The 24,133-nt window shown below is 44.1% G+C and overlaps 1 protein-coding gene across 8 annotated transcripts in view; it reads right to left on the bottom strand.

The window, feature by feature from the left end:
* Nucleotides 1–9,052: 9,052 nt before the first annotated feature.
* Zfh2 (Zn finger homeodomain 2) overlaps nucleotides 9,053–24,133 on the bottom strand; it is a 326,804-nt gene continuing 311,723 nt past the window's right edge. For 7 of the 8 annotated variants that reach the window (XM_070668235.1, XM_070668237.1, XM_070668236.1 and 4 more), the window contains one exon: nucleotides 9,053–13,773. In XM_070668235.1, the coding sequence (XP_070524336.1) occupies nucleotides 13,046–13,773 (728 nt within the window). In that variant the 3' untranslated portion in view covers nucleotides 9,053–13,045. The remainder of the gene's footprint in view (nucleotides 13,774–24,133) is intronic. The other variant, XM_070668244.1, reaches the window with a different exon arrangement.

The raw sequence follows: 24,133 nt of genomic DNA on the forward strand, positions 1-24,133 counted from the left end.
ATCTATTTCGAAATTACCGGGAACGCTAATGATGACGTTAATATCCTTAAAATGTAGTAATAGCGAACGGGTGGGATGGGAACGGAAAATGTTGGAAGGAAATACGCCGGCGTTATTTTCGTAGAACTTTGCCGCAAATGGAATTATATGTAATATTGGTAATGCATGCATGGCGCATATGATTGGACGTGGATCGCTGAGTAATTGACGCTTTTTACTCCGAAAAGGTTTCGTCGGCTGTTTAACGTGGATTTTTTTTGTAAGTCTTCGCAATTTGAATGCACTTAATGTTATAATGTTTATTAGAAATAATATAGTTAAATTAAATCCGCGAATGCGTTTTAAATATACGTTACGTGTTATATTTAAGCGAGGCGATAGAAAGTGCAAAAAAAAAAGATTAATTAACGCTGAGTAAACTGCATTTTCTCCAGAAACACATGATTTGTTTCTTCGCATTATCTTGCCGTATAATGTTCTTTAATGAGCTGTCAATCAGTACCTGTCAAATAGCAAAAAGATAAGATAGCAGGCGTGAAATTTCCAGCACCGCCGCATCTAAATAAGAAATCCAGAAAGCTATTTTCTAATGAGTTAATTAATTACGTAAAGTGTATATAATTTATTATGCAAAACGGTAAAATAGCAATTTCAAAAGCCAAGATTTTTATATCTCGATTTACGTTGCTAATTGCGAATTCACGGCGTACTTACGTACGAATGATTCGCGATTATCGCGAATCGAATTACGCGACTGCGTTATACGAGGTGTTGTTATCGCCCGGGAATTCGGTATTAATTACATATAAAACGAAGAATAGTCTCGGACGCGAAGGGGAAATTCCAACGATTTTCTCTGGGTAATAGAAGTTATGTGGCGGAACAAGTTATTATTTACTTATTAGACGTCCGACGAGCGCTCTGCGCGGCTCTCGCGCTCTGTGGGGGTGTGAAAATGAACTAAGACCGGCCGGGTAGAAATTAAAAACGTGACTCCACCGAGCGGGTAGCTCATCGCGCGGCTAACGAGAAGATACGACCTCCTGGTAAGCGTGTATATAGGTATAGCCATCTCATGTGCTGCAGCGCGTGAAGATGTACGTTTCTCATATACCGGGTGGTATGATTCCAAATCGACGTCGGTAAGCACGAATTTAGACGGGCAGCTCCGTATACCGTTTAAAATATACGTCATTTAACTTTATTTTTACGAGATAAAAATATCTGTTAAAAAAAAAAAAAAATAAAAATCAAGGGTTCTTATTAAAAACATATTACTATTCAAAACTTGTCTCAGTCTTTATTTTTGCTGAAAAGCTCACTTTGAACGGCAACCGTATTGTAGTTTTTTTCTTTTTTTTTTTTAATACGCTGTATTCCGATTTAAAAGAATTATTATAAATAACGCTCGCGATTGGAGAACGAATCCAAGGCGAATAAGCTTCTCGTAAATAATTCGGTGGGTAACGCGGTATCGTCATTCGTACGTACGTAAAGAATTAAAAAATATAAAAAATAGATAAATAAATAAGAGCTTGCTGGATGAAAAAGATAAATCGACTAAAGTTATGTATCGTGGTAGTTCCAGGTAACGCGTCGTAATATCGCGGTGTGACGTAAGCTTTAGACACATAACGTGCTTTATCCGGACCAGCAGCGTTAACAAGTTTAGAGCTATCTATCGATTTATGACAATGCCGGTGTCATATAGCAAATGAAATAGAACGAGGACAAGATAAAAAATGGCAATAAAAATATAATACGCCTCTGGCGTAAAAATGACTGCATTGCTATCGATAATGCAAATATATATTTTACAGGATTACATAACACATCCTATTTACTTACACAAAACATAAATCCACCCTGTACAACGTTGTATTACAAACAACAATATTGCATCTGTTTATATCCACAAGAACCGTTTCATTTCTTTTTATATATCTCGCCTTGTATTTCATTTACTACGTTACGTCGGCATTACGTTAAATCGATACATCTTATTTATTACACACGTGCGTAATTATTTTTCTACTTCTTGTATTAGCAAAGTTTTAATTTTATATATATATAGTTTTTTTCTGTGCTTTTTTAATTTTAAATCAATATTAAATTTCTTAACAAATTTAATATATTTTTCTTTTTTTTAAAAATGGGACTGTACTTTTGACTTGTCGCGTTGTGTACAGAGATGTGCAAGTCCCTTCAGGAGAAAAACTATATGGAATAGAAACTATATCGAGTTCGATACAAATTGTTTCGTAGATACATACGGGTGCACGGGTAACCAGATACTCCGGTACGTAATGGCGAGGGAGTATTCGCGATGCGATTGAGTAGAAATGGGTAGGATGCGAGGAAACTGTATAGGTGAATTTATTTCTGCATTTCCCTCCGTCAGGGAGACTCCTTACGGCTTCTCTGTAATTCTGGTATCTCGAGTTTAATGGCGATCGAAACGTAATGCGCGTTGTCGTCGCAACGCCTTACCTCTCGTTTTGAATCGAGATTTAATTTTGAAGAGTTCGGACGTTGTCTCTCGAGCTACAAATAAAAAATCTGTAAAAAAAAAAAAGAAAAATTAGGCTTTGCAGTGGGCACGTTTTTTCTCAGAGCTACTCTCCTTCGGTATTCGAAGTACGAATAATAACTCGGTACCGTTGAACGGTTCAATTATTCATCGGTAGTTACTCGGCATCGTTGTCTACTAGCCTCCACCGTTTCCTCAACCAGCCGCGTGTTAAGTGAGATATCGCGGAGGATGTCTTTTTACGTTCGCGCAAATTATGCAGGGTACCGCCGGCTGTATCTCTCTCTCAGAATGCATAATGCGACAATGGCGCGATAACGCGCGCGCGGAATGAGTCGTCTAGCGTCTTATGCAAATCTTCGAGAGGAGCACTTTGTAATAGGCAATAACGTTAACACCTGCTACCTCGTAGACCGTATCCCCGTGTAATGGAGAAATGTTTTTATGCGCGGCGTGTCGTTAAATCTATATAGAGATACTCGTCACTCCCGGCAGGCCGCCATTACGACGGATCGGTCGGGTTAAACGCAATGCAACGAGGGTTCGACGAAATGGAAAAGTAACGCTGCGTCAAAACGACATTAATACCTTGAGGTTTTCGAAATTAGCATAATGCTCGTTGAGTCATTTCTGGCCGCTTGTACGGCACGCCGCCTTTCATGAATAACTTATTGCTAATTACACACTTGATGCAGCGCCGTTTAGTATTTATCTCATTTATTACGAGGCACATATTCATATCTCTTCTATAAATATGAATTATTCGTAAAATTTATGCGAGAGGGACGGACTTGGCCGAGGTTAAAGTTAAAAATTTAGCCGGACGTTGACTTGAAAATTGTGCCGCGCGTGCATCTCGGGATTATTTAAATAATAATATTGGACTCTCGAGATGATTACTAGAATATTAAAACGCCCGCCCTTATTTTCTTCTACGTTCAAATACATCGTTCGTTGCGCGGGTGGTACCGGGCGATACCGCAACGACGATCTACAATTTCGAGAAAAGACAGACGTACGAGAACCCCACGGTTAGCATACGAAACGACATTGCGAGCGGAGGCGTTTCGCTGCTCTTAAAGGTAGAGAAGAACTTGACAGCGTCTACGAGTTTAGACGAGTGTAGGTCCCGCGGCATCTCCCTTTCCGTCCTTCTCCCACCCACGAAAGGTTACGGGCGGCGTGGTAGCTGGGTGACGTGTATTTTACGTGCCGCCTTTATTTCGATACGACGGGGGCTTCGATCCCCGTCCAAACCTAATTTGCGTTCCATCTCGCGAGCAAACACTTCAAGAACGGGAGACGGGGCGAGTCGACTCTCCTCCACTTTCCTCTTTCTCTTCCAACTTCCGCCGTAATCCTTCTCTGACACAGGGTATCCGCGACGCCGTCGTTATGTCATATGCATACACATCGCGCATCGCGTACGCTGGGCGTGCCCTTTGAACTGGCTCGAATTTCCTACGAGGTGCGATCCGGCCTCGAGAGAATGAAATCGCCTTCAGCTCCAGAAGCTCAATCTGACGCGTACATTTGTACCAGCGATAGGCGACATTTTGATCTTGTTTATTAAGAAAAATATCAGTATATTTATATCTTTGGATTTAACGTAACGTCTACTCGTTATAAATGTTTAATTATATATATATATATTTTTTTGTGATTTTTGAGAAAATTTAATTTTACTTTTAACGCGGTGATAAAAAATAGTAGTTTCAAAAAGTTAGAAAAAAAAATCGACACTTTGATTCAAATACTGTATGACGGCGACAAGTTTCAAGTATACAAAGTGTAAATTCATTAAAACCGTGAAAATCTATACTTACCGTAATAGCTTCTATCGGGGAACGAATCTTCCGTCTCGCTTGAATGAGAAAGGGAACGAGAGCTTCGGTACAACCATTTCGAAAGAACTTAGAGTCGAACGTTATTGAAAAAAAAAAAAAAGAATAAAGAAACGTATTGAAACCAGCGTCGTCATCCATGAGGAACCCAAAAGAGAAACAATGAACACGCAGGATATCGATTTTCTGATAAACTAGTGTTTAATAGAATACGTCGTGCTTTAGTACAGTCTACCTTTTCGTCGTTGAAATTTCCACAAATCAAATGAGCTCGATGCGTTTCGATGAAAAGAGATGAGAGGGATGGAAAATGTCATAGGAGAGATATATCCGAAGATTCGTAGCGACGATGATTATTTCGATTGCAATTCTCGTTGCGTTTTCACTTCTTTCCGTATACGAAATCTTGGTTAATAAATAAAAATTTTTTACGGCCGTCAAGGCATCGTTTACGTAACGCGCGTAGGAATGTAAAATTTTAAAAGAATATGTAAAATCTTTTACGCGCCGATTTGAAGAAATGCCGAAGCCACGCTTGATATTACACGAGAGAAAGCGATTGAAAGAGAAAGAGAGAGAAGGAGTCTTTGTTCTAAAAATAGGCACCACGTGCAGCACTCTATCCTGTTTACTTTTTGTGCGGTGTGGTTTTGTTCGTGAGCGTATAAGGTGCACGGTGAACAGTGCATGAATCGTACACGATGTTATGAATGGCGTGAAGGCTTTAAAAGTGGTCGGCTATCAATAGGTCGACGATCCGCGTTCAGGCCGACCGTCAACGATGACAGCCGCCATAAACCCGCTTTAACATTTCATAAATTTCGAAGAATAATTTCCCGAGCTTGAAACAAAATTTAATGTCCGTAGAAATTGATCGCTTGAAGAAAATAAAATAAAAAAGAGAAAGAAAAGAAAAAAAGAAGAAAAAAAATTAAGAAACCGCGAACTTAATCTTAAGTGCTGGCAAACAAAATCCACGTTGCGTAAGAAGTCGATGTGACAGAGCGCTTCACGTGGCACCACTCTTTAAATAGAAATATACAGACTTTTCTGTCACGTAATGCCACCGCGTGGGCTTAACAAGCTCTTAAATTAGTGCGTGAATAAAGAAGTTCGCTAACATTTTGAACAAGCCTCGTACGGCACAACCGGGAGGAATTATTTACGGGCGCGAACGCGGCCCGGTCACGCGTCGTGTCGGGCGACGCGATTGCGAGCTCGTGATTGAAAATACGGCCAGTCAAGTCGCCGCTCTGGCATTGCCGATAAGCGAGTTTATCACGCGACATTGGTTCTTCAAGCGAGCGTGTTTCGTGTCTCTATGCAAATTGCGGGTGAACTAATACTCGCCGTCCGGAAATGGGGTGCCTCGCAAGCCGGAAATAAAATGAAATCCGGCGTAATAGAATGGCAGTTGCCGCTTGACAGCTCGCGCGTCCGCGACAATGTTCGCGGTCGGACGCTGATGATATTTTCGGCGGCATTGTCATGTAATTCCGCGAACTTTTTAAAGATAATTTGACAGGTTATCGTGGGCACGAATTCGCGAGTACGCGGTTATTATTTCTCGTTCCGTATATTTTCCCCCGAGACACACGTCGGAAACTTCTGCGCGAGCTGTGCCTACGATTTTTATGTTAAAGAAAAATAAGAAAAAAATTTACGAGCGTAACAAAATCTTGGAATCAAATCCGAACACCGGGCCGGTGAAGTTAAACTGCCACGTCGACTTTGCACGACGCGTTAGAAACAAAGTGGAATTATTTTCGCAATCATTTCTTCTTCCTTTATCTCTTCCATCACGTTATCCCTCGATTTCACCGCGCTTTCCATTGACACGAGGATAATGCCTCCGAGAGGATGCGTATAGCTTGTATATCGATCGGATCGGCTAGAAACGAAAGATGAGGAGTTTCAAAATGGTTTTATGGTGGCTAATCGATGTCAATGCTGGTCAGAGGCGGGTAGAATAGACACCAGATAGGAACAGGAAAAAAAAAAGAAAAAGAAAACAGTTTAGCTCGCTCGTTGGAAAATTGCGCGCCATGAATCGTACTGTCTATGCATACGCATGCACGTGCCTTCGGGAATAGATACGTGTGTATAGAGATTACGCGCGCCGTTTTGTCTCCGGTTTTGAAAGGAGAGATTAAGGAGGAGGGGTCCGGGGTAATTCGCAGACTACGCTATGACGTATATATAATAATGTATATCATCGTGTCCTTCATCATCATCATTATATTTACTGGTATAATTAATTACTCGCTTAGATATGAAACCTAATAGGAACATGATTGCACCGTGCCCGTTTTTTCCGCACGATGTTGGCGCCTCCGATTGCGGCTCTACCGCCACCTTCGTCTTCTCGTTTTTCTCGCTTTTTTTTCTTTCTTCTTTGTTTTTTTTTTTTTTTTTCCTTTTTTTTATCCGTCAAGAATCCGCGCGCGTTTCACGGGTGCATTTTCGTGAACGCACCAGCGTTTGCTTTCGTCATCTCTCACGCGCGTAAACACCGGGCTGCGACGCGCAACGCGTGCACGTCTCATCTTCGCCGTCGCAACAAAATCCGGAGCAGTTCGCGCGTACGAATGAGTAATAATGAGTCTGTAGATGCGACAGAATGTGCGTAAGTCTCGAGGTGGCGACCAGGCGAGAAACGCGAGCACACCTCGCTATCCCTCGCCTCTCGCTCGATCATCGATCGCGTGAAATCGTTACCCTCGCGGGATACCCATTGTACGGGCGCGATGAGCCAAGTCTCAGACGAAGGTTCAATGAAACGAGTCCGCGTGGAATCTCACGACTGGCTAGAACCGGAGATGCGATATGCCGATGTACGTGCATTTAACGAGGGTAACGGTGAAACGCAGCGAAACGTATCTTGCCGCGGAAAATCACGCCGCGTATCTTTCCGTCGTCTGCCTTTCATCGCGAAATAAAACACGCGTGTAATTATCATTTTTTTTTTTTTTCTTTTTTTCTTCTTCGAGCTGAAAAAAACCCCGTGGTGTTCCGGCGGTTACTTTTAAATGCGTTTACACGTCTCCGCGTCAACACTCTTGCCGATCTGTTTGCGCCCCCGCGTTTTACAAAAAGGACCCGGCGAGAGGCGCAAAGAGAGGCGCTTGTCCCGTCTGTCGATGGCGTTATTAAGATGGACTTCCGGATTTTGTTCGATCACACGCTCGCTTAGCCGATCGCGGACCGAGCCGATGCGCGGCGCCAACATCATCGAGGTTGCCCGGGCCGGCGTTTCGGGTGCTCCGCGCCATCGGTAGGTGTGCGGACCTACACCCGGCTGACGGTGCCCCGTCAGTGAGTACATATAGATATACACATGCCAATCTCTCACAAGAATTAGTCGCTATCGTTATCAATTAGTATCCATTATTAATTAATAGTCAATCAAGTACCGCACGAACAAATTCGCAAGTTAATCGGCAATAATAATAATAATCGCACTAATAATAATAATAGGGTGATAACGTAATAATAATAATGATAATAATAATTATGACAATAATAATCGCAATAGTGATAATAATTGCAATAATAGTCACAATAGCAATCAATAGAGTTAATAAATAGACACAGTTCAACATATTTTGTAGAAACTCAACGAGATTAGAAAAATGAAAATACTTTGGACGATTACCGCAGCCTTTTCCGTCGCCGAGACGGTTCCTGCCGACGAGATATTCCGATTATTCGCTCGTTCGAGCGGCGGCATACCACGGTTATTGTTACATCAAGTGCATAGAAAGTGTAGCGGGAGGTTCGCGGGACTGTTCCAATCGGTCGGCCTCTCTCTTTCGCGAGAATTTCTCTGTAAAAATGTTGCATTCTCGGTGGATCCTCGCGTTCCCGCTTCGTGTCCGCGCGCGCCGAAGACTCGCGCCCATTCGCGCCTTGCGAGTTAGAGAGAGAGAGAGAGGTTACGCCGATTGTTGAACCACGCGAGGGCGGCCGCGTGTCGACGGAAAACGGCTTCGGTGACGTCGGCCGCGCTTAAATCCTTCCGCAACGCAGTAATATATATATGTATATAGCATTCGTTTCCTCATATCGTTCTCGTATCGTTTAGCTCATCACTCCATTACATAATCCGCGCACTCTTATCACTCACTCATTGTTGATTTTTAGGAACAGCTAGCGAGGTTCGGTTACTCTATCACGCAATCTCCGTACTCGAAACTCAAAACGCCAAAACCGACGCGCCGGTTTTGCGTACACGCGCACGTACGTAGCCGCGTTTTGAGAGTCACGCTCGTATGCGATGTGTAGCTCCGAGTTTCATACGCAAAAATTCGGTTTCAGTGTACGTGTGTCCTTATGTTCGTATGCTCGTGTTTCTGTCTGTGTGTGCGTGTGGGCGTGGGCGTGTGTTGCGTGTCTGCACGCGCGAATGCGTGCTATCGATCTGTCTGCTACGTGTGTCTGTGTTAATAAATGTTACGGTCCTTACAACGCGTCGCTCTCCTCTGTCTCTCGCGAGCAAATTCGAAAAAGAATTAAGATCGCGATGGATACCGGCTGAAGCGCATCGTCTTGTGCGTTCAAGTGCATTTATCGCCTCTCTATGACTTTACTATACGTATGTAGGAAACGCGGCGAAGGGAAATAAATTTCGCTTCTCTCTCTCACAGTCTTAGCGCCGCGGCTTTGAAGTCCCGGGCGCTTTTTTTTTTTTTTTTTTAATTATTTATTTATTTATTTAATTATTTTTTTTTTGGAACATCTTGCCTCGTGCTAGTGGTAGTGATAGAGTTATCGTTTGCAATGATCCTGAAGACAATACGGTCGCCAAACACGCGCACGGGATTTCGCGACGATCGCCTTAATTAATTCTAGAACTTGATCACACCCGTTAATTGTCTTATTTTGCGAGGTATCGGTTCATATGAAGAGAGATTCCGCTCTGGGCTCTTTTTTTTTTTTTTCCCCGGTACGTCCTGTAAAGGTGGATCGTGCCGGTCGGAAAGACGATCGGCTGAATTCGATATTAGCGATTCGATTAGGTGTTCTCGGTAGTACGTGTTGGTTGTGTGTTGTGTGTAGGGGTTACGTGTGTAAATGCATATGTATGCGGGTGTATTGTGCAAAATGTATCTCACGTGTCACGTTTTGGAATGTGTGGGTGTGTTTTAAATGTACGCTAGTTCAACGCTGTAACGTTTATATAGATAATAATCAATACATGACCACATATATGTAAATATAATATCGTAATCTATAATCATAATAATAATAATAATTCAAATATAATATTAATAATCGTCGTTACCAACGTTACGTTAGAAAAGCATCTTTTGCAGACAGGAACCTCGAGAGTTGCTTAGTACCTTAGGAATAGTTATTACTTCGCGTTTCGTTTGATCTTTTAACGACCACGTTTTTTTTTTTCTTTAACATTCTAAAATCTCAAAACCCCTCACCGTGCTTTCTTCGAGAGACCCCCTTTACTCCCAGAGACGAACGCGCTGATTCGTCGGTGTATTTCTCTGTCCGGCATCTTCCACATCGTCCTTCCACGCGACACCTTTTCTTTTTTCTCCGGTATACCCTTTTTTCTTTTCTTTTTTTTTTTTAACCTAATGATTCGCGTAAATTCAAGACTGCAGCACAAAACACGCCGCGATATTTTTTTTTCTCTGCTTACTTTTTTTTTTGCACTTCCGGTGGCACTTCCGGCATTCTGTAGCTTCGCATACGCGCCGTATTGTATGCGCAAACTTTCGTTTCTTCTAGAGTGAGCTCCTAGAGCGAGGAACACGACGTACGTACGCGTGTAGACACGTCACCGTTCCGGATAGTAATCCGCGAGGATTCTAGTACGTCACAACATCATATATATATATATTTATATATGTATATATATATATATTTTTTTTTATCTACTTAAATATATATTTTTTTTCTTATTCATTCACTTCATTTTTCATTTATATATATATACATATATACTTCTCTTCTGTATACATACCTATATGCGTGAGTGTGTGTCTGTGTGTTATGTATCGTTTCTATCGACGCGCATGTACCTCCCTTCCCTCCCCCCCCTTCATTCCTTTCCCCTTATATTCTATAATTTAATCGTAAATTATCCGTAACTTATGGCTAATAGTGAATTTTTTGTCGTTCTCGATTTTACACCCTCTTGTTGCTGTTCGAAGCGACGCAGATCTCTCTTTTCCCTCTTTCCCAATCTACAATCTGGGACGACATACGTCTCGACAAATATTTCTTAAACCATTTTGCCTAAACGTGCGCGAGATTATCTTCCGAGACTTCCGTCCTTAACTGCCGTATCTAAATTTAAAATTTACTTGGTTCTGTTAAAAAATTCCAGATTATATCACTGTTCGCGTTTTGAATTTATCCGGTATAAAACTTTTAATTGATTATACCTGTAATCGAAATAATTACGTTACGTTACACGCGAACACGATTTCAACTTGATTCCCAGACGTTTATAATACCGTTTGATTTTTACACGTGTCTTTCTTTCTTTCTTTCTTTCATTTTTTTTTTTTTTTTTATTATTTGCTCGCGTGAGACTTCGGAAAAGAGGGAGAGAAAGGTTGGAGGACATAGAGCTAAGATTCTATCCCTTCAATGGCCGAGCCACCTCCTCTATTATCCCTCCATTTCGAGCGTCGATGTGTGTCAATCGGTTGTTCGATTACCGAGCTTTGCTGAGCGATAATCGTTATAGCCTACCGACAGCTCTCTAATGCCTATCGTTATTACTATCATTATTATTACTAGTTTCATTATTATTATTTTATTACTCTTATTATTATTAATAGTATTATTATCGTTAACGTTGTTACTAATCATTTCTTTAGCGTTAATAAATATAATTTATTAAATATAGGAACCATGTTTCTGGGTCTTGCTTGCTCGTTCGTGCACGCGAATCGTGTCGGTGACGGGCATACCGGGGGTTCATTATGCCGCCTTTATATACCGTCGTTTCTTCTTTTCATCTGCCGTCTAATTACATCTTTCTTTTTTCTTTTATCAAATTGTGAAAAATAAAGAATGTAAAAAAACGTGCCAAGCCCGTGTATACACGTGTGTACAGTGCGCGTCTGTCGGGTGTGTGTGTATGTATGCATGTATGTATGGATGCGTATTTTTGTAAATGACGGGGAAAATGGCAGAGAAAGAGTAACGTGTGGCGTGTCGTATCTTATGTCTGCGTGTGTGTATGTGGTTCTTGAATTTTTTCTCCGTCCTTCTGTCGCTTTCCCGAAAAGCGTTCCTCTTTTTATTACTTTTGTCCACGATCGCCGTCGAAGTCGCTGAACGATTCGCGACACACATACATACGTACGCATGCATCGCACGCACACGGGTTTACATGCACACAAATTCGTGGTAAAGCCACGTGCACACGCGCGTCAAACGAGAAAGAGAGTGATAGAGACAGTCAGGTATCTATATGTATATATATATATACATATATGTATATATGTATGTATATGTACATATATATATGCATATATAGATGTATATATATATGTATATTTATATATATATGAATATGTACGTACGTATTCGTAACGATGGCGGCGTTTTCAGTTTCGCGCGCCGCGCACCATCTACCCTACTTACGCCGCGCCTAATAGCGTCCGCTTGTATCTTCTTTCATTTTCATTTTTTTTTTTTCTTGTTTTTTTTTCTTAGTAACTCTGCTTTAAATCTTTATTATTACTTTACATAGGAACGTTTAAGTTAGCCCACCTCGACGCGCGTCGTTCCGCGTCGCACGACGCACTTTCCCTCCGGAACTTCCCGTACTCTTCTTGCCTGGAAACGTGCCGCGCACATCGTTCCAAGACGTGCGCCTTAAGATCGGCTCGATCCGATCGAGCCGCTGACTGATCGACCGACCGACCGACCGACCATTCGACCGACCGCGACCGGTTGTTGGCTGACCAGCAAAGAGGATTTCTCGATCGTGTTCGTTCGATCGTTCCTCAGTCGATTTCACCAGATTAGCTCGTCTTCGTCGAGTCTCTCTCTCTATCCTTTTGCCACCTTTCTTTTCGTTTTCATTTTTTATTATTTTTTTTTTTTTTTTCTTTTAATTATTATTCTTTTTTTTCTTTTTCACTTTTTTTTTTTCGTGCTACGAGAGGAACTTTGGAGAGCGCGCATCATCACGGCGCGCGCTGCGCGGGATTCGCGTTACAAAAATAATAGGCGAATCGGAGCTGCGGGGTCAGGGGGCAGGGAAGCGGTGGAGGATGGTTGTGTGCTGGCGGTGCATAAACGACGAAATTAAGAGAGAAAACCAATGACCGTCCGCCGTTCGTGCCTGAGTAATGTGCCTCCCTTTCCTGCCCCCTCTCCTACCGCCATGGGGGCGAGTACCCCCTACGGGTACTCCATCGAGATGTACACCCGTGTCTTTGCCCGTTCATCGCCGGTTAGGAACATTGGCTCGTTCACTGCGACGTCCTCGAGCCCGATCTGCTCCAAGCGACGTCCATAGGTTTTCGTCTCTCTCTCTCTTTCTCTCTCTTTCTCTTTTTGTCTTTTTTTTGCCCGTCTTCTGTCAGACCTTGCTCTTGCAATCGGTTTCTATTGTTACTTGGTACCATTTTCGCGTGCCACTTTCCCGTACTTCGAGAGAGATAGTAGATCAATCCCCGTGTGGTGTTTAACGTGCACCTGCGAGGGCGGTGACCTCTTGCACCAGCTTCTGCCGTTTGGCGTCCGGTCCATTGTTGTTATCCTGGCTGCCGGCCCTATCGCTGGTTTGTGACTGACCAGTCGTGCTCTCGGCGGCCGCGCGTGCCGCCAAAAGGGTGATCTGATTGACGACGTCCTCCATCTCGTCGGTAAGCGGATTCGTTTCCTCGCCGGATTGCGCGCCGCTGTCATATTGCTGTTGCTGCTGCTGCTGCTGCTGGTGGTGTTGCTGCTGGCGGTCTTGAACAGATTCGTGGCGCGCTCGATGCTGTAGCGTCTCGGCATGGCGACGCCACTCACTCACCGTGGCGTAGGTGCGCGTCGACATGTTGGGCTCGCACAACGAGCAGGCGTAACGCGCTTGAACGAGGCGCAGAGCGCCTCGACGCTGTTGATTACCCAGGTAGCAGGACCGCTGGTGCGCCAGCAGCGACGATTCTTGCGGGTACGCGCGGCCACAACGGCGACATACGAGGCACAGCTCGGTTTCGATCTCGCGACAATGTTGAGGGGGCCCGTTCTCGTCGGCGGACGGCGGAGCCGGTAAGCGGACCGTTTCTAGACCCGGATGATTCGGATCCTGCTGCAGGAACGCTTGCATCAGGGCCCGTGGCACCTGCACCTGTGAGCTTCCCTCCACGTGCAGCGGCATCATAGCGTTCCCGAGTAGACCGCCGCTCAAGCCCGCAGCCGCTACTGAAACCAAATTACAATCGGCTCTCGTTAGAATAGACGGGCGGCACTTTGTCCTAATAATAAATTAATTTTTAATTATTGCGTCGCATGTATCTAAATTATATATGAAAAATTCTTTGCGATTGCACGATTATTTCCGACGCTTATCGCGAGATTATTATCCTATCAATATAATTTTAATATTTAATTAATATGTCCCGCGCCTCCCCTGCGACCGCCAGTGATCGTAATCGAGTTAATCGGCGTCGAGGATGACAGAGAGATGATGATCGAGAACATAAATTTATACGAGTGATCGTTCGTTGCGCTTCTTAATTTTAATCGTAAAAACTGCTATAGGTGCGGGAAGCGTGGGGAGAAGGGGGGGACGATGCGCGGTACGATAAATAATACGCGCTAAATAAGACATCGAATAAAACAGAATATTAATTTCATTCTTTCTGTTTCAGATAATACTCTGCCATCGAAGGAGACATCCCGCAGTAGTTCATGCAGAATTGGTAAGTTGTTTTAATATCAATAAATTCGTGCGTTCGACGTTCAACTTAAAAAGAATATGGTATTCCACAAGCTGTTAGAGTTTCGTTAGGAACAGATAGCGAAGCTGACACATTCGCGCGTAATTGATTTGTGCCAACTTAGTTGTCATAATAGCATCTCCGCTTTAAACGGAGGAGAATTTATGCGGAACCTGTTTTCGCCCGAGCGAGACAGGTAAATTGGTAGTTATTAGCAGGCCCGCGGGCCGATGCACATTGACGGGATAATTCTTGCGGCTATCTCGAGGGACCGGGCGGATAGTCCGATAGTCCGAGATCCGTGGTATCGAGAGGCTCCCGAGGTATACGACGGATGATTAATTCTAATATCAGGATCACGTGCCGCGGGATATTGCTCTCTTTCTTTCTCTTGCAATTCTTTTTTTTTTTCTTTTTTTTCCCTCTTTTTTCTCTCTTTTATTGTCTGAAAATGTTAGCCAAGGAAGCGGACGGGACAGCGTGAAATACGCCGTCAAACTAGTTCAGCTATTTAATCGGATGTGTGATGCAACGTGTGCGCGATCGCGAGGACCGAGGGAAGGACGCGGCGCGTCGACGTCGATTAGACGGGTTGACAGGTTTACGCAGTGACGCGCGCGGCTATATCGCGCGTATCGTGTATCAGATGAGGAGTCGTTACGAGGCAGGAAGTGTTAATGATACCCCTGTTCATTCGCTGGACGCTCGGTTGTAATTATCAGAGCTGGTGGGAGGAGGACAAGGAAGACGAGGAGAGCGACGGGGACGAGATCACTCTCTCTCTTTCTCTCTTTCTCTATCTCCCTTGCTCTCCTTTTCTCTCTTATTCCTCCGTTTCGTCTCTCAACGTCAGCGTGGAATTGATAGTTATTAAACTACGGGACTGGATTACCAGGGCCCGGTTCCGTTTTCTCTTTGTCGCCTAATGAGAATCCCTGGCACACGCACGGCAATCCACTGTTTGACTAACACTCCTCTTTCTATCTGTCCGCCTCTCCCGGTTACCTCGTTCCTTCGCTCTCGCGTATCTCGCGCTCACGTGGATTATGGTTCACCTCGATCGGCCGAGCAAATAATCCGCGTTTTTATGTTCCGCCATCGAAAGAGCCCTTCTCGGAAAAGAGGAGGCACGGCCGCGCGCAGTAAAGAAGGGAGAAAAGTGTTACGGATAAATAGGGGATTAGCGCAACAACATTGGACACGGCGTATAGTTCTGGCCGGCCCCGTCTGCTCCCTTTACGGCCCCGCAGCGTTCACGGGAATGTGGCAAATTCATTACCGCCGGCCCACGGACTCCGCTTGTCCGCGGTCTCGGAGGCAGCACGGCTCTTCTTGCTTGATATAATCGGCTGAATAATGGTCATCGAGCGCTCACATCGCAAATAACGCGTAGACGGCGAACGACGGGCATTATTGTGGAATTAGAATATCGTTATGCGCGGAACGCAAAAATCACAAGCCATTGCTCAAGTTCAACTTAAGCCGCGCGGATTCTTACGAAATTATCATCTCTTATTTATTTTGTACACTCCGCTGGACGAGCATTTCTTTTTTAAATAATACACCGTCCGGAATGATGGCCGGATGACTTAGCTGCGGTTTATTAAAATTATTTTTCGTTGATTCGTACGAGTGCTCGATATAAATATATATGTACGTATATAAAGATTTTTATATATCCGGAAAAAAAAAACATTCTCGTTATCGATTAAAAGTAATCAAACTGATAAATTTGCGCCATCGCGTGGCACTCGGGAATTCTAAAAATATCCCCGATAAATCATCTTTCCCGCGATCGGGCATCCAGGGTCGATGAACAATGACGTTTTTTTTTTGTCATTTTTTCTTTTTTTCCTTCTTTCGTCCCGCTGCATCCCGCGCGGCATAACTCAGCTGTAGGAAACGGCGGTCGCTAAACGACGTGATTTCTTTAGTCGTTAGACTTCCTCCTTCGCCGTCGGCCCTTGCGTTGCGCGAGGGCATCCGACGAAGGTACATAATAAGGAAGATTGTTTTAAATATATAACGCGCGGCGGCGGCCGGACGATCTTCGTGCGACACCCTTGAAACAATCGAAACGATCGAGGAGAGGGATTATTACTCTTAATGAGCTCTGGTTATTTCTTTGAGTGGCTTTGATTCGTCCTCCCTTTTCCGTCCTCCGTCACCTTCTCCTCTTCGGCGGGTCGGAGCCTTCGCACGCGCGCGCGCGCGCGGAGAAGATACGCACACGCCCGCGCGTCCCTTGCACGCGCATCGCTTTCGTCTCGTCTTCTCGGATGGGGCTCATTTGCGTACGGATTGAGATAGTAGTACCTCGGTACCATCGCGATGTGTGTTTTGTTTAAATGTGTGACCAGCGCGCCCGCGCGAGATTCTGATTGCCGGCCGCTCCCAAGTCCCCAGTGATCGTCATTGCGTCGGGCTCTCATTATTTAATTTCAGCATGCCACTCTATGCTTTAATCCTTTGCGCTGGGAATTATTCTGACCGTGATACTAATAGAGCCCGCACGGTGCTCAATACGCACAGAGAGTTTTGATTTGAAACAAATTTCACTGGAGAACGTAGTAAAGCATAAAGCTGTCTGTCTTTTTTTTTTCGTTTGTAAATGGTAATGATCAACATTTGGAATATATGTGATTTAAATTATTACATTAATTATTTGTATGATGATACAAATTTTTATTATTTATTTTCGGTTTTTTTTTTAAGCTCCGCGATTGATAATTACAATATAATTTTCTAAAATAATTGCTGTTACAAATTTCGTAATGCGTAGTCTTATTAATTAAATTGCTCTTTTAATTAAATTTGAGAAGCCGAGCCCTTTAATAATTTCTCACGTGTGAGAACCGCTGGGGCTGAAGATTGCTACGACATATGCTGGAAATTTGTTCGGCGGGAATTTACGAGCGAGTTTCCGTGTCAGAGCCAATACCTGAATTCTGTTGGTAGATATGAGTCTGTATATCCTGACGGTCATAAACTCGCATTTGAGGACCGTCGAACAAGAATAATCGAGAATGTCATTAGTTAGCGCGTTCAGGAATTTTAACGGCCGTTCGGGAGGTGCGTGCGGAAAAACGCAATCCGTCATGTGCGTCACTGTCACCGTTTCGAAGTGGCATGTCGAGTGACAGCTATTTTCGCAGATCGACGATTGCAAAGAGAATCAAATTGACGCGCAAATTGGTTGAATCTTAGAGGTAATATTTTTATTAACGGCATTGAATCATATTTATTTCGCTCTCTCTTTTTCCCAACGTCGTCTACGCGAATAATGGCCGATAAATATAATGACATCGGTGGAGAGTATATTCTTATTATCGTTATCTCCTTCACGTTAAAGGAATGTGACGCAATAGAAAATAAGAGAAAGAGCCCGCGGTCGGAATGCATCTCGGGTCTCGGTATGGTATATTGGAGATATTTCGCATCGCTTGAGGTAATAAACGCGATCGGTTTTCCCATACGGCGAATATGCAAATCTCGACGTTCGCCACTTTGCGCGAGAATCCGCCCGGCACCGTTTAATCGCCGGTTAAACGGTGATCCAGATTAACGTGGAATCTTAAACGGAGCGCGACGCGCGCGCCCGCTCCGATCCGTCAGAGTGCATCGCGGGTGAAATCACGACTTTGCGGAGAGTGATCTCGCCGAAGGGGGGAAGCCGGTGCCGTAGGGAAGATCGGCGGTGAGTCCATAACTGCCCGTTACGCGAAGTATGCACAACGGTGCATTCCACGTGTGCACGCTAGCGCGTTCTCACATGGTGACCACCGCACACGTACATAGGAAAACACGTCGTGAACGTGGGCGTGCATTCCTGCCTTCGCATTATCTCCTCCTCGCCCGTTCTCTCTCTTTCTCTCTCTCTTTTTCTCTCTTTCTCTCTCATTTCGCCCGTCGCTTCTCCCGCGCTTTCTCTGCCGTGCCTTTCGCTCTCTCTTTCTCTTTCTCTCGTCTCTTCAGTTCTCCAGGGACTTTTTCTTTCTCGCGTCCGCCGTATACCGACCGACCACGTACGAGAAGGAATCCTCTTCTTTTTTTTATTCCTCATCCAGACCCGTTATCGTGGATACCATGGCCCGGAACGACTGTTTCACACCTCCGCTCGCGCGGGAATTAGGAAATAAATTAGCGGCCGGGCTAATTTCGTTATCTCTCCCGATGGCCGCCTCACCCCACGCTTAAGACGTCAAGGTCCAATGTCGGGGGAAGGGGGAGGGGAGGGGGAGGCCCAGGGTCCAATGTGGGACCCGAGGACACGGTCGAAATCGTGTCCCGGCACACCACAGGATCAATGGCTTTGCAGGCGCGGAGTGCGGCGAGCGAGGCTTCGTTAAAAACAGGTCAATCCCGATTAAAACGACGGCGAGGAGGTAAGCTACGGCGATGATACTTCGCCTCGGCCGTATTCGGAGAATTCGCGATAGCCATTCTTGTAATTAACCCACGGCGTGGAGACATTTCTAAGAAGTGTCACGAGAGATGTCATATAACTCACTCGAACATTTGGCAATCGTTATAGCACTTCGCTTATCTTACACCTCTGCGACTAGAAATTCACTGTGGACTAATAATAATTAATTCACGAAGTAACTTTCCCGTCACTCTTTAACTTTAATTTAACGTTACATTTTGTGTTCGATTTGATAATAATACAATTACAAGAATTAAGTATTTAAATTAAAAATTAAAGTATAAATTAGCGAATAATTAAAAAAATACTTTTGCTTAATTATCGTTTGAAATTCGCTGTGCGAAATAAATTTTCTCGGAGCGTAAACAAAGTGATACGCTCGTATGCTCAAAGACTGGACGAGCGTCCCAAAGTCACCTGCTCGTCCGATCGACTTTAATACCTGGGCGATGCTCGATGTAAGCGGGTTCCCCTCAGAAAATGTTGGATGTCGGGAATCACAAGGAAGTCGTAATTTCCACGCGAACGAGGCAGGCCCAAGTGAATTGACGGCGGCTTATCTCGCGGTGCGGCCACGAAATCGCTTCGTACGCATATCGGACAAGATAACGGCGCCGGCGTATCGATAAATTCCGTTAATTAATTATTGACGTGTCTCGAGGCTATTTTTGCACTCGCTCAGGCCCTCCACACGCGAAAGCGGATGTCCCTTTTTTTTTCCTGAAGGATTTTTTTTTTCTTTTTTTTTCTTCTTTGTGTTATTCTGAATCTTCCTCTCGATAAGATTACAGAGTTCCAATATTTTATTTATTTTTCTTTGACAAACTTTGCTAAGTAATTTGTATAAAAAATAAATTACGCATAATATCTTTATATTAGCATAATCGGTGTTTAGTTACAGCATCAACTTTACTTCTTTACGTTTTTTTACGCTTATAATTAGTGATCAGTCGCATATCACTGTCGAATCAGACACGTTAAATGATTATAGCGACGTCAATGTTGCTGGATAGCACTTAATCTCAGAGACGTACGCGCGAGATACGAGATTCGTGTGTGGCCGGAGGCAGGTGTTCCTTCGGCATTTGTGTCTGTCATATAATATAGTAGCGTGAAGCGGATACTTTTTACGAATGGTGATACAAATGCCCATAGATTTGTACGTGGCCACTTTTTGATAACTTGACTTTCACATCAAATCGTACATTATTTCCTGTAGATTTGACCCGTCTCCTTTAATTGATCTCGTTACTTTTTACTTTCACGGCTGTCGCATTTCGATCAAGTGCGCATTGTAACTCTAACAGATATCTAGATCAAGCGCATCAACGAGCCTTTTAAATCTCGAACTCCGGGTACAAGTGACGAATCACTCGCAGCATCGCGCCTCCGGACGCGACGAGGATGCACCGGGAGCCAGAAGGTGGAGTTCGCTGTCAGGTACTTGATTTCTCGGCATCTGACGAAGAGGTGGAGAGGTCTTCGACCGGTAGCCTAAGTCGAGAAGCCGTCCCTAAAGAGGCACCGGGGTCATTAGCGAACGGAACATTTATCCTTGTCCTTCGGTCTCTCTCTCTCGCTCTTACTCTCTTTCTCTCTCTCTCTCTCTCTTTCTCTCGTTGATTCTCGCTCTTTCTCTCTTAGTCGGGTGTTCGCACTTGATTCGCCGTCGGTATCAACGGGTGCCAGGCAGGAAGACCCGTATTATCGAGTCAATTGTCTCACACCCCCCCTCCCCCAGACAGTTCAGCTGACTATAAAATCATTATCACCCGTCCACCACCATCACCACCACCACCGATCTCTTTCCCTCCTTTCCTCTCATGCAAGTCGTTGCTTCTCGGTCGACGTTGAACGCTCGATTATCCCATTAATACGACGAGTCCATGCGTCCATCCGTCCCGGCGGATCTTTAATTATTTAAATGTAGAGCCGCGGCGGGCCCGGCACGAAGGGTTACCAGAGCCCCCTAAAGAGACAGGGGCGCATTTGTGGAGATGCGAAACTTCGTCAACACTTAAATTTATTTGCATGAATCTTGGATCGATTCACTCGTTCCCATCACTTTTATTGTCGAAAGAAAAAGACAGGCTTCAATCTTAAAATCTTATATCTGCCGATTATTTCTGTTCTTTTTTTTTTCAATTATTTAATGAGGCCCTTATTATCAACAGAAACATTAACAAATATCGAGCAACCATTTCTGACAAGTTTTATAATAAATAAATGAATAAATTCCGCGTCTAAAAAATCTCGATTAATTTATTGTTCGCGAGATTGCGATCTAACGCACTGTTCGATTGCGCGCTGTGAGAATCTGCTCGCCATCAAAGTTTATTCCCTCTAATGCGCCCCTGCCCAAAGCGTCGCAGGCTAGGCTCAGTGGGAACACGAGTAATCCTTAGTGACAAGTGGACTTGAGGCAGCGGTGTATATCCGGTAGCACTTTGGTATTTAGCTCTATAAATACGCATCGGCGTTGAGCATCGTTGACCCTGGCGCGATAATGTAACCCGCGGGTAGGATCCGTTCCGTGTGCTCGAACTGCCCGGGCGCGATTCTCGTTAGGATTTCGTTTATCTCGACGAGCGGAGATGCGGCGGCATTCAACAAACGAATCGCGCAGCTCGGATCCACGCCATTGCGGCTTGAACGTCTTCATTTCGCGCGATGCCGCGGCCGCGAATGAATACGGGTACGCGACTAATGGCGCGTCATTGGATTTCGCTTAACGCGGAAGAGCAGAAACCCCCGGCTTCTTCGGCGATAAATAACGAAACGGGATCAACTAATGCGGCGCCGAGTGTTATGACTACGCATTTTGCCGTGGCCGTACCGGGCAGGGACTGACCGATCGCGACTATCATTAAGCGACGACTTAATGAGCCAGGCGCGCCGGACGTGGGAAGTAGCCTATCGTGTGGTAATTACCTCACTTCAATTATTAGACGATTACCGTACGGTAATGGGGATCGAAAATGGGAGTGGACGCTCTCACGTGATCGCTGCCGCGATCAGCTAATAGACTTCTCCTGCTGTTTGCGTTAAGTTCAGGGTAATATACGTTTCCAACGATTTTGAGTAATTACGCTCTTCTTATGGGAAGCACCTTGATTTTTAAATCCATAACAAATCAAGGTCTGAAAATAATAGTCAGCGATGGAATTTAATTGCAAAATTGAGCTGACGATGCGTCATGACGCAAGCAATTAATTTGTATTTTTGTGCGAAAATTGAACGCTACTTTTTGATGTTATTTTTTTTTTTTTTTTACATGTAAACGTAATGCAATTATTTAGGATTTATTCCGACACGAGATTTAGTAGTTTATTTTTAAACACGATCGTACTTGAACTCTCGCTTAGATATTGTAAATTACGGGAAGAAAAAAGAAAAAGAGAAAAAAATTCCGAGATTCTCTTCGGCGTTCAAATAAGAGAAAACGACAATAGTGAATCTCAATTCGCCACGAGGATTATTATTATTCGCCCCTTAATTGCACGGCGCGGATCCGTGTCGCCGTTACAAAGTCAGCCGTAAGAAGAGCGGGGTCCTTCGGAATCTTTCCGGAGGGTAGACCACCGTCAAGAATGTTACGGCAGAGTAATAAGAGATTTCAGCAAGGGATTAAAAAGGAGCGGTAAGGAGACACCCCTTATGGCGCGTCTTCTCCGATCCTCTCTCCCCTCGGCTTCTTTCTTTTTAACGGACGCCACGTCGGCGGATTAGGTCTCGTTAAGATATCGCGAAGTCGTTAAAAATAATTGTCAGTCGGATAATTAAGGGAGGGCGAGACTCCTTCTTTTCGAAGACGACGGGGGGGAGGAAAACCGTCTTCATGACCGGCTACTCTCAGCTTCGCTCCGTCGTGTTTCGTCGTGCCTCGCGTATTTGTCTTCTCCCCCTGTCGTCCCCCTCTCTCCTCCCCCCCGGCCTCTTTTCCCTTCGGTTCCGTTTCTTCGCCGAAGCACCCTACCTTTTTATTCCGTCTTCGCGTGTAACGCTCGTCAGCTTTGCCCTCGATCTGCTTACGTTCCTCGTCTCTTTATCCGCGTTTTGTTGGCACATCGTTAGGTTAGTACGAGGGGGTTCGTTTTCTCCACCAGGAATTGTAGACGGGGTTGAGTTCGCCTAACGGTGCAGCGACGCGCGGCTTGTTACAACCGTCAGACGCGGCTAGAATCATGCCTCTTCGGCGGGCGAACGCGCCGCCTCACTTATGCATGCGCGCACCTCGTGAACCTAACTTATACGCGGACGTCGCAACGTGATGCAACTTTAATGCAATAGCCCCGGGTATATACCGCTCATGGAAAAGCCACTCGGCGATTCTCTTTCTGTCGCGGAAGGAGATTGACCTTGCGCGAAGCAGTTTCTTAGCTATCGAGTGACAAGATATAAACGCTTTAATTGATTTTACGTCAGTTTCGTAGAAGTGACTTAGGGTTAACTGCGAGAAACATAAGAAGAAAAGAAATTAAAAGAGTCAGAAGCGAAACTTTAAATTCTTAAAATTTATCGATTATTAATAAAGGCATCGTTTCCTACGTTCGTTTTTAATTTGTATGACAATTTCAATGATTTTATAATTAACGTTTAAATCTCTCTCTCTCTCAAAATGTCTCTCAACGTTCTAGTATCTATTTTTATTAAAACATGAAGTTATTAAGATAGTCCGGAGAAAATTATTTTGCAAAGACCGTGAAATTACTTATTTTATATTATTTCTATCTTTATTTTATTGATTCAATGCAATAAAAAGACGCGTCAAAATATATTTCAAATGCGATATTTTTTAATAAATATATCAGTTTTGGGACGTGAGATAAAAAGAAAAAAAAGTGAAAACGTCTGCTTGAACCGCGAACTCTTTTCTCGATCAGCAGCCCCGGCTAGAGGGTTGGCCGACGGGAAGGCATTGTAAATATTAATGCGGCGGGCACGGGCAAAGGAAAATATTTGAATAATAATTACTAAGGCACCCTCGGCCCTTGTTACGCCCTCGTATAATAAAAAGGTTCACCGGAGAAAGAAGGCGCACACGACGAGATCGCGACGAGAATTTTCTAATTAGGAGGATTCGAGCCGGCCCAGCAAACAATACCAGAAGTACCACTTCCACCCGTTCCCGAGGAGATACTTGAGGACTTTTGAGGAGAGAGATTTTAATATCCAAGACCTCGGCGTTTATTATCGCCCCTTATTATCGTCGCAAAATAAAAAAAAAAAAAAAAGATAACGAAATATGTAAGATCTTTTAGACGCGGATAATTTTAAAATTAGTTATTATTAAAAAAAAAAAAAATAGAATTAATATTATCAACTATATCACAGTGAGAACATATTGCTATATAAAATCATTGGTCTTTAGAATGATTCTTCATAGATTCTCGTAGCGTTTAAGTTAAAGCTAAAG

Source organism: Cardiocondyla obscurior, linkage group LG17, assembly GCF_019399895.1.
Source record: "Cardiocondyla obscurior isolate alpha-2009 linkage group LG17, Cobs3.1, whole genome shotgun sequence".
NCBI lineage: Eukaryota > Metazoa > Arthropoda > Insecta > Hymenoptera > Formicidae > Cardiocondyla > Cardiocondyla obscurior.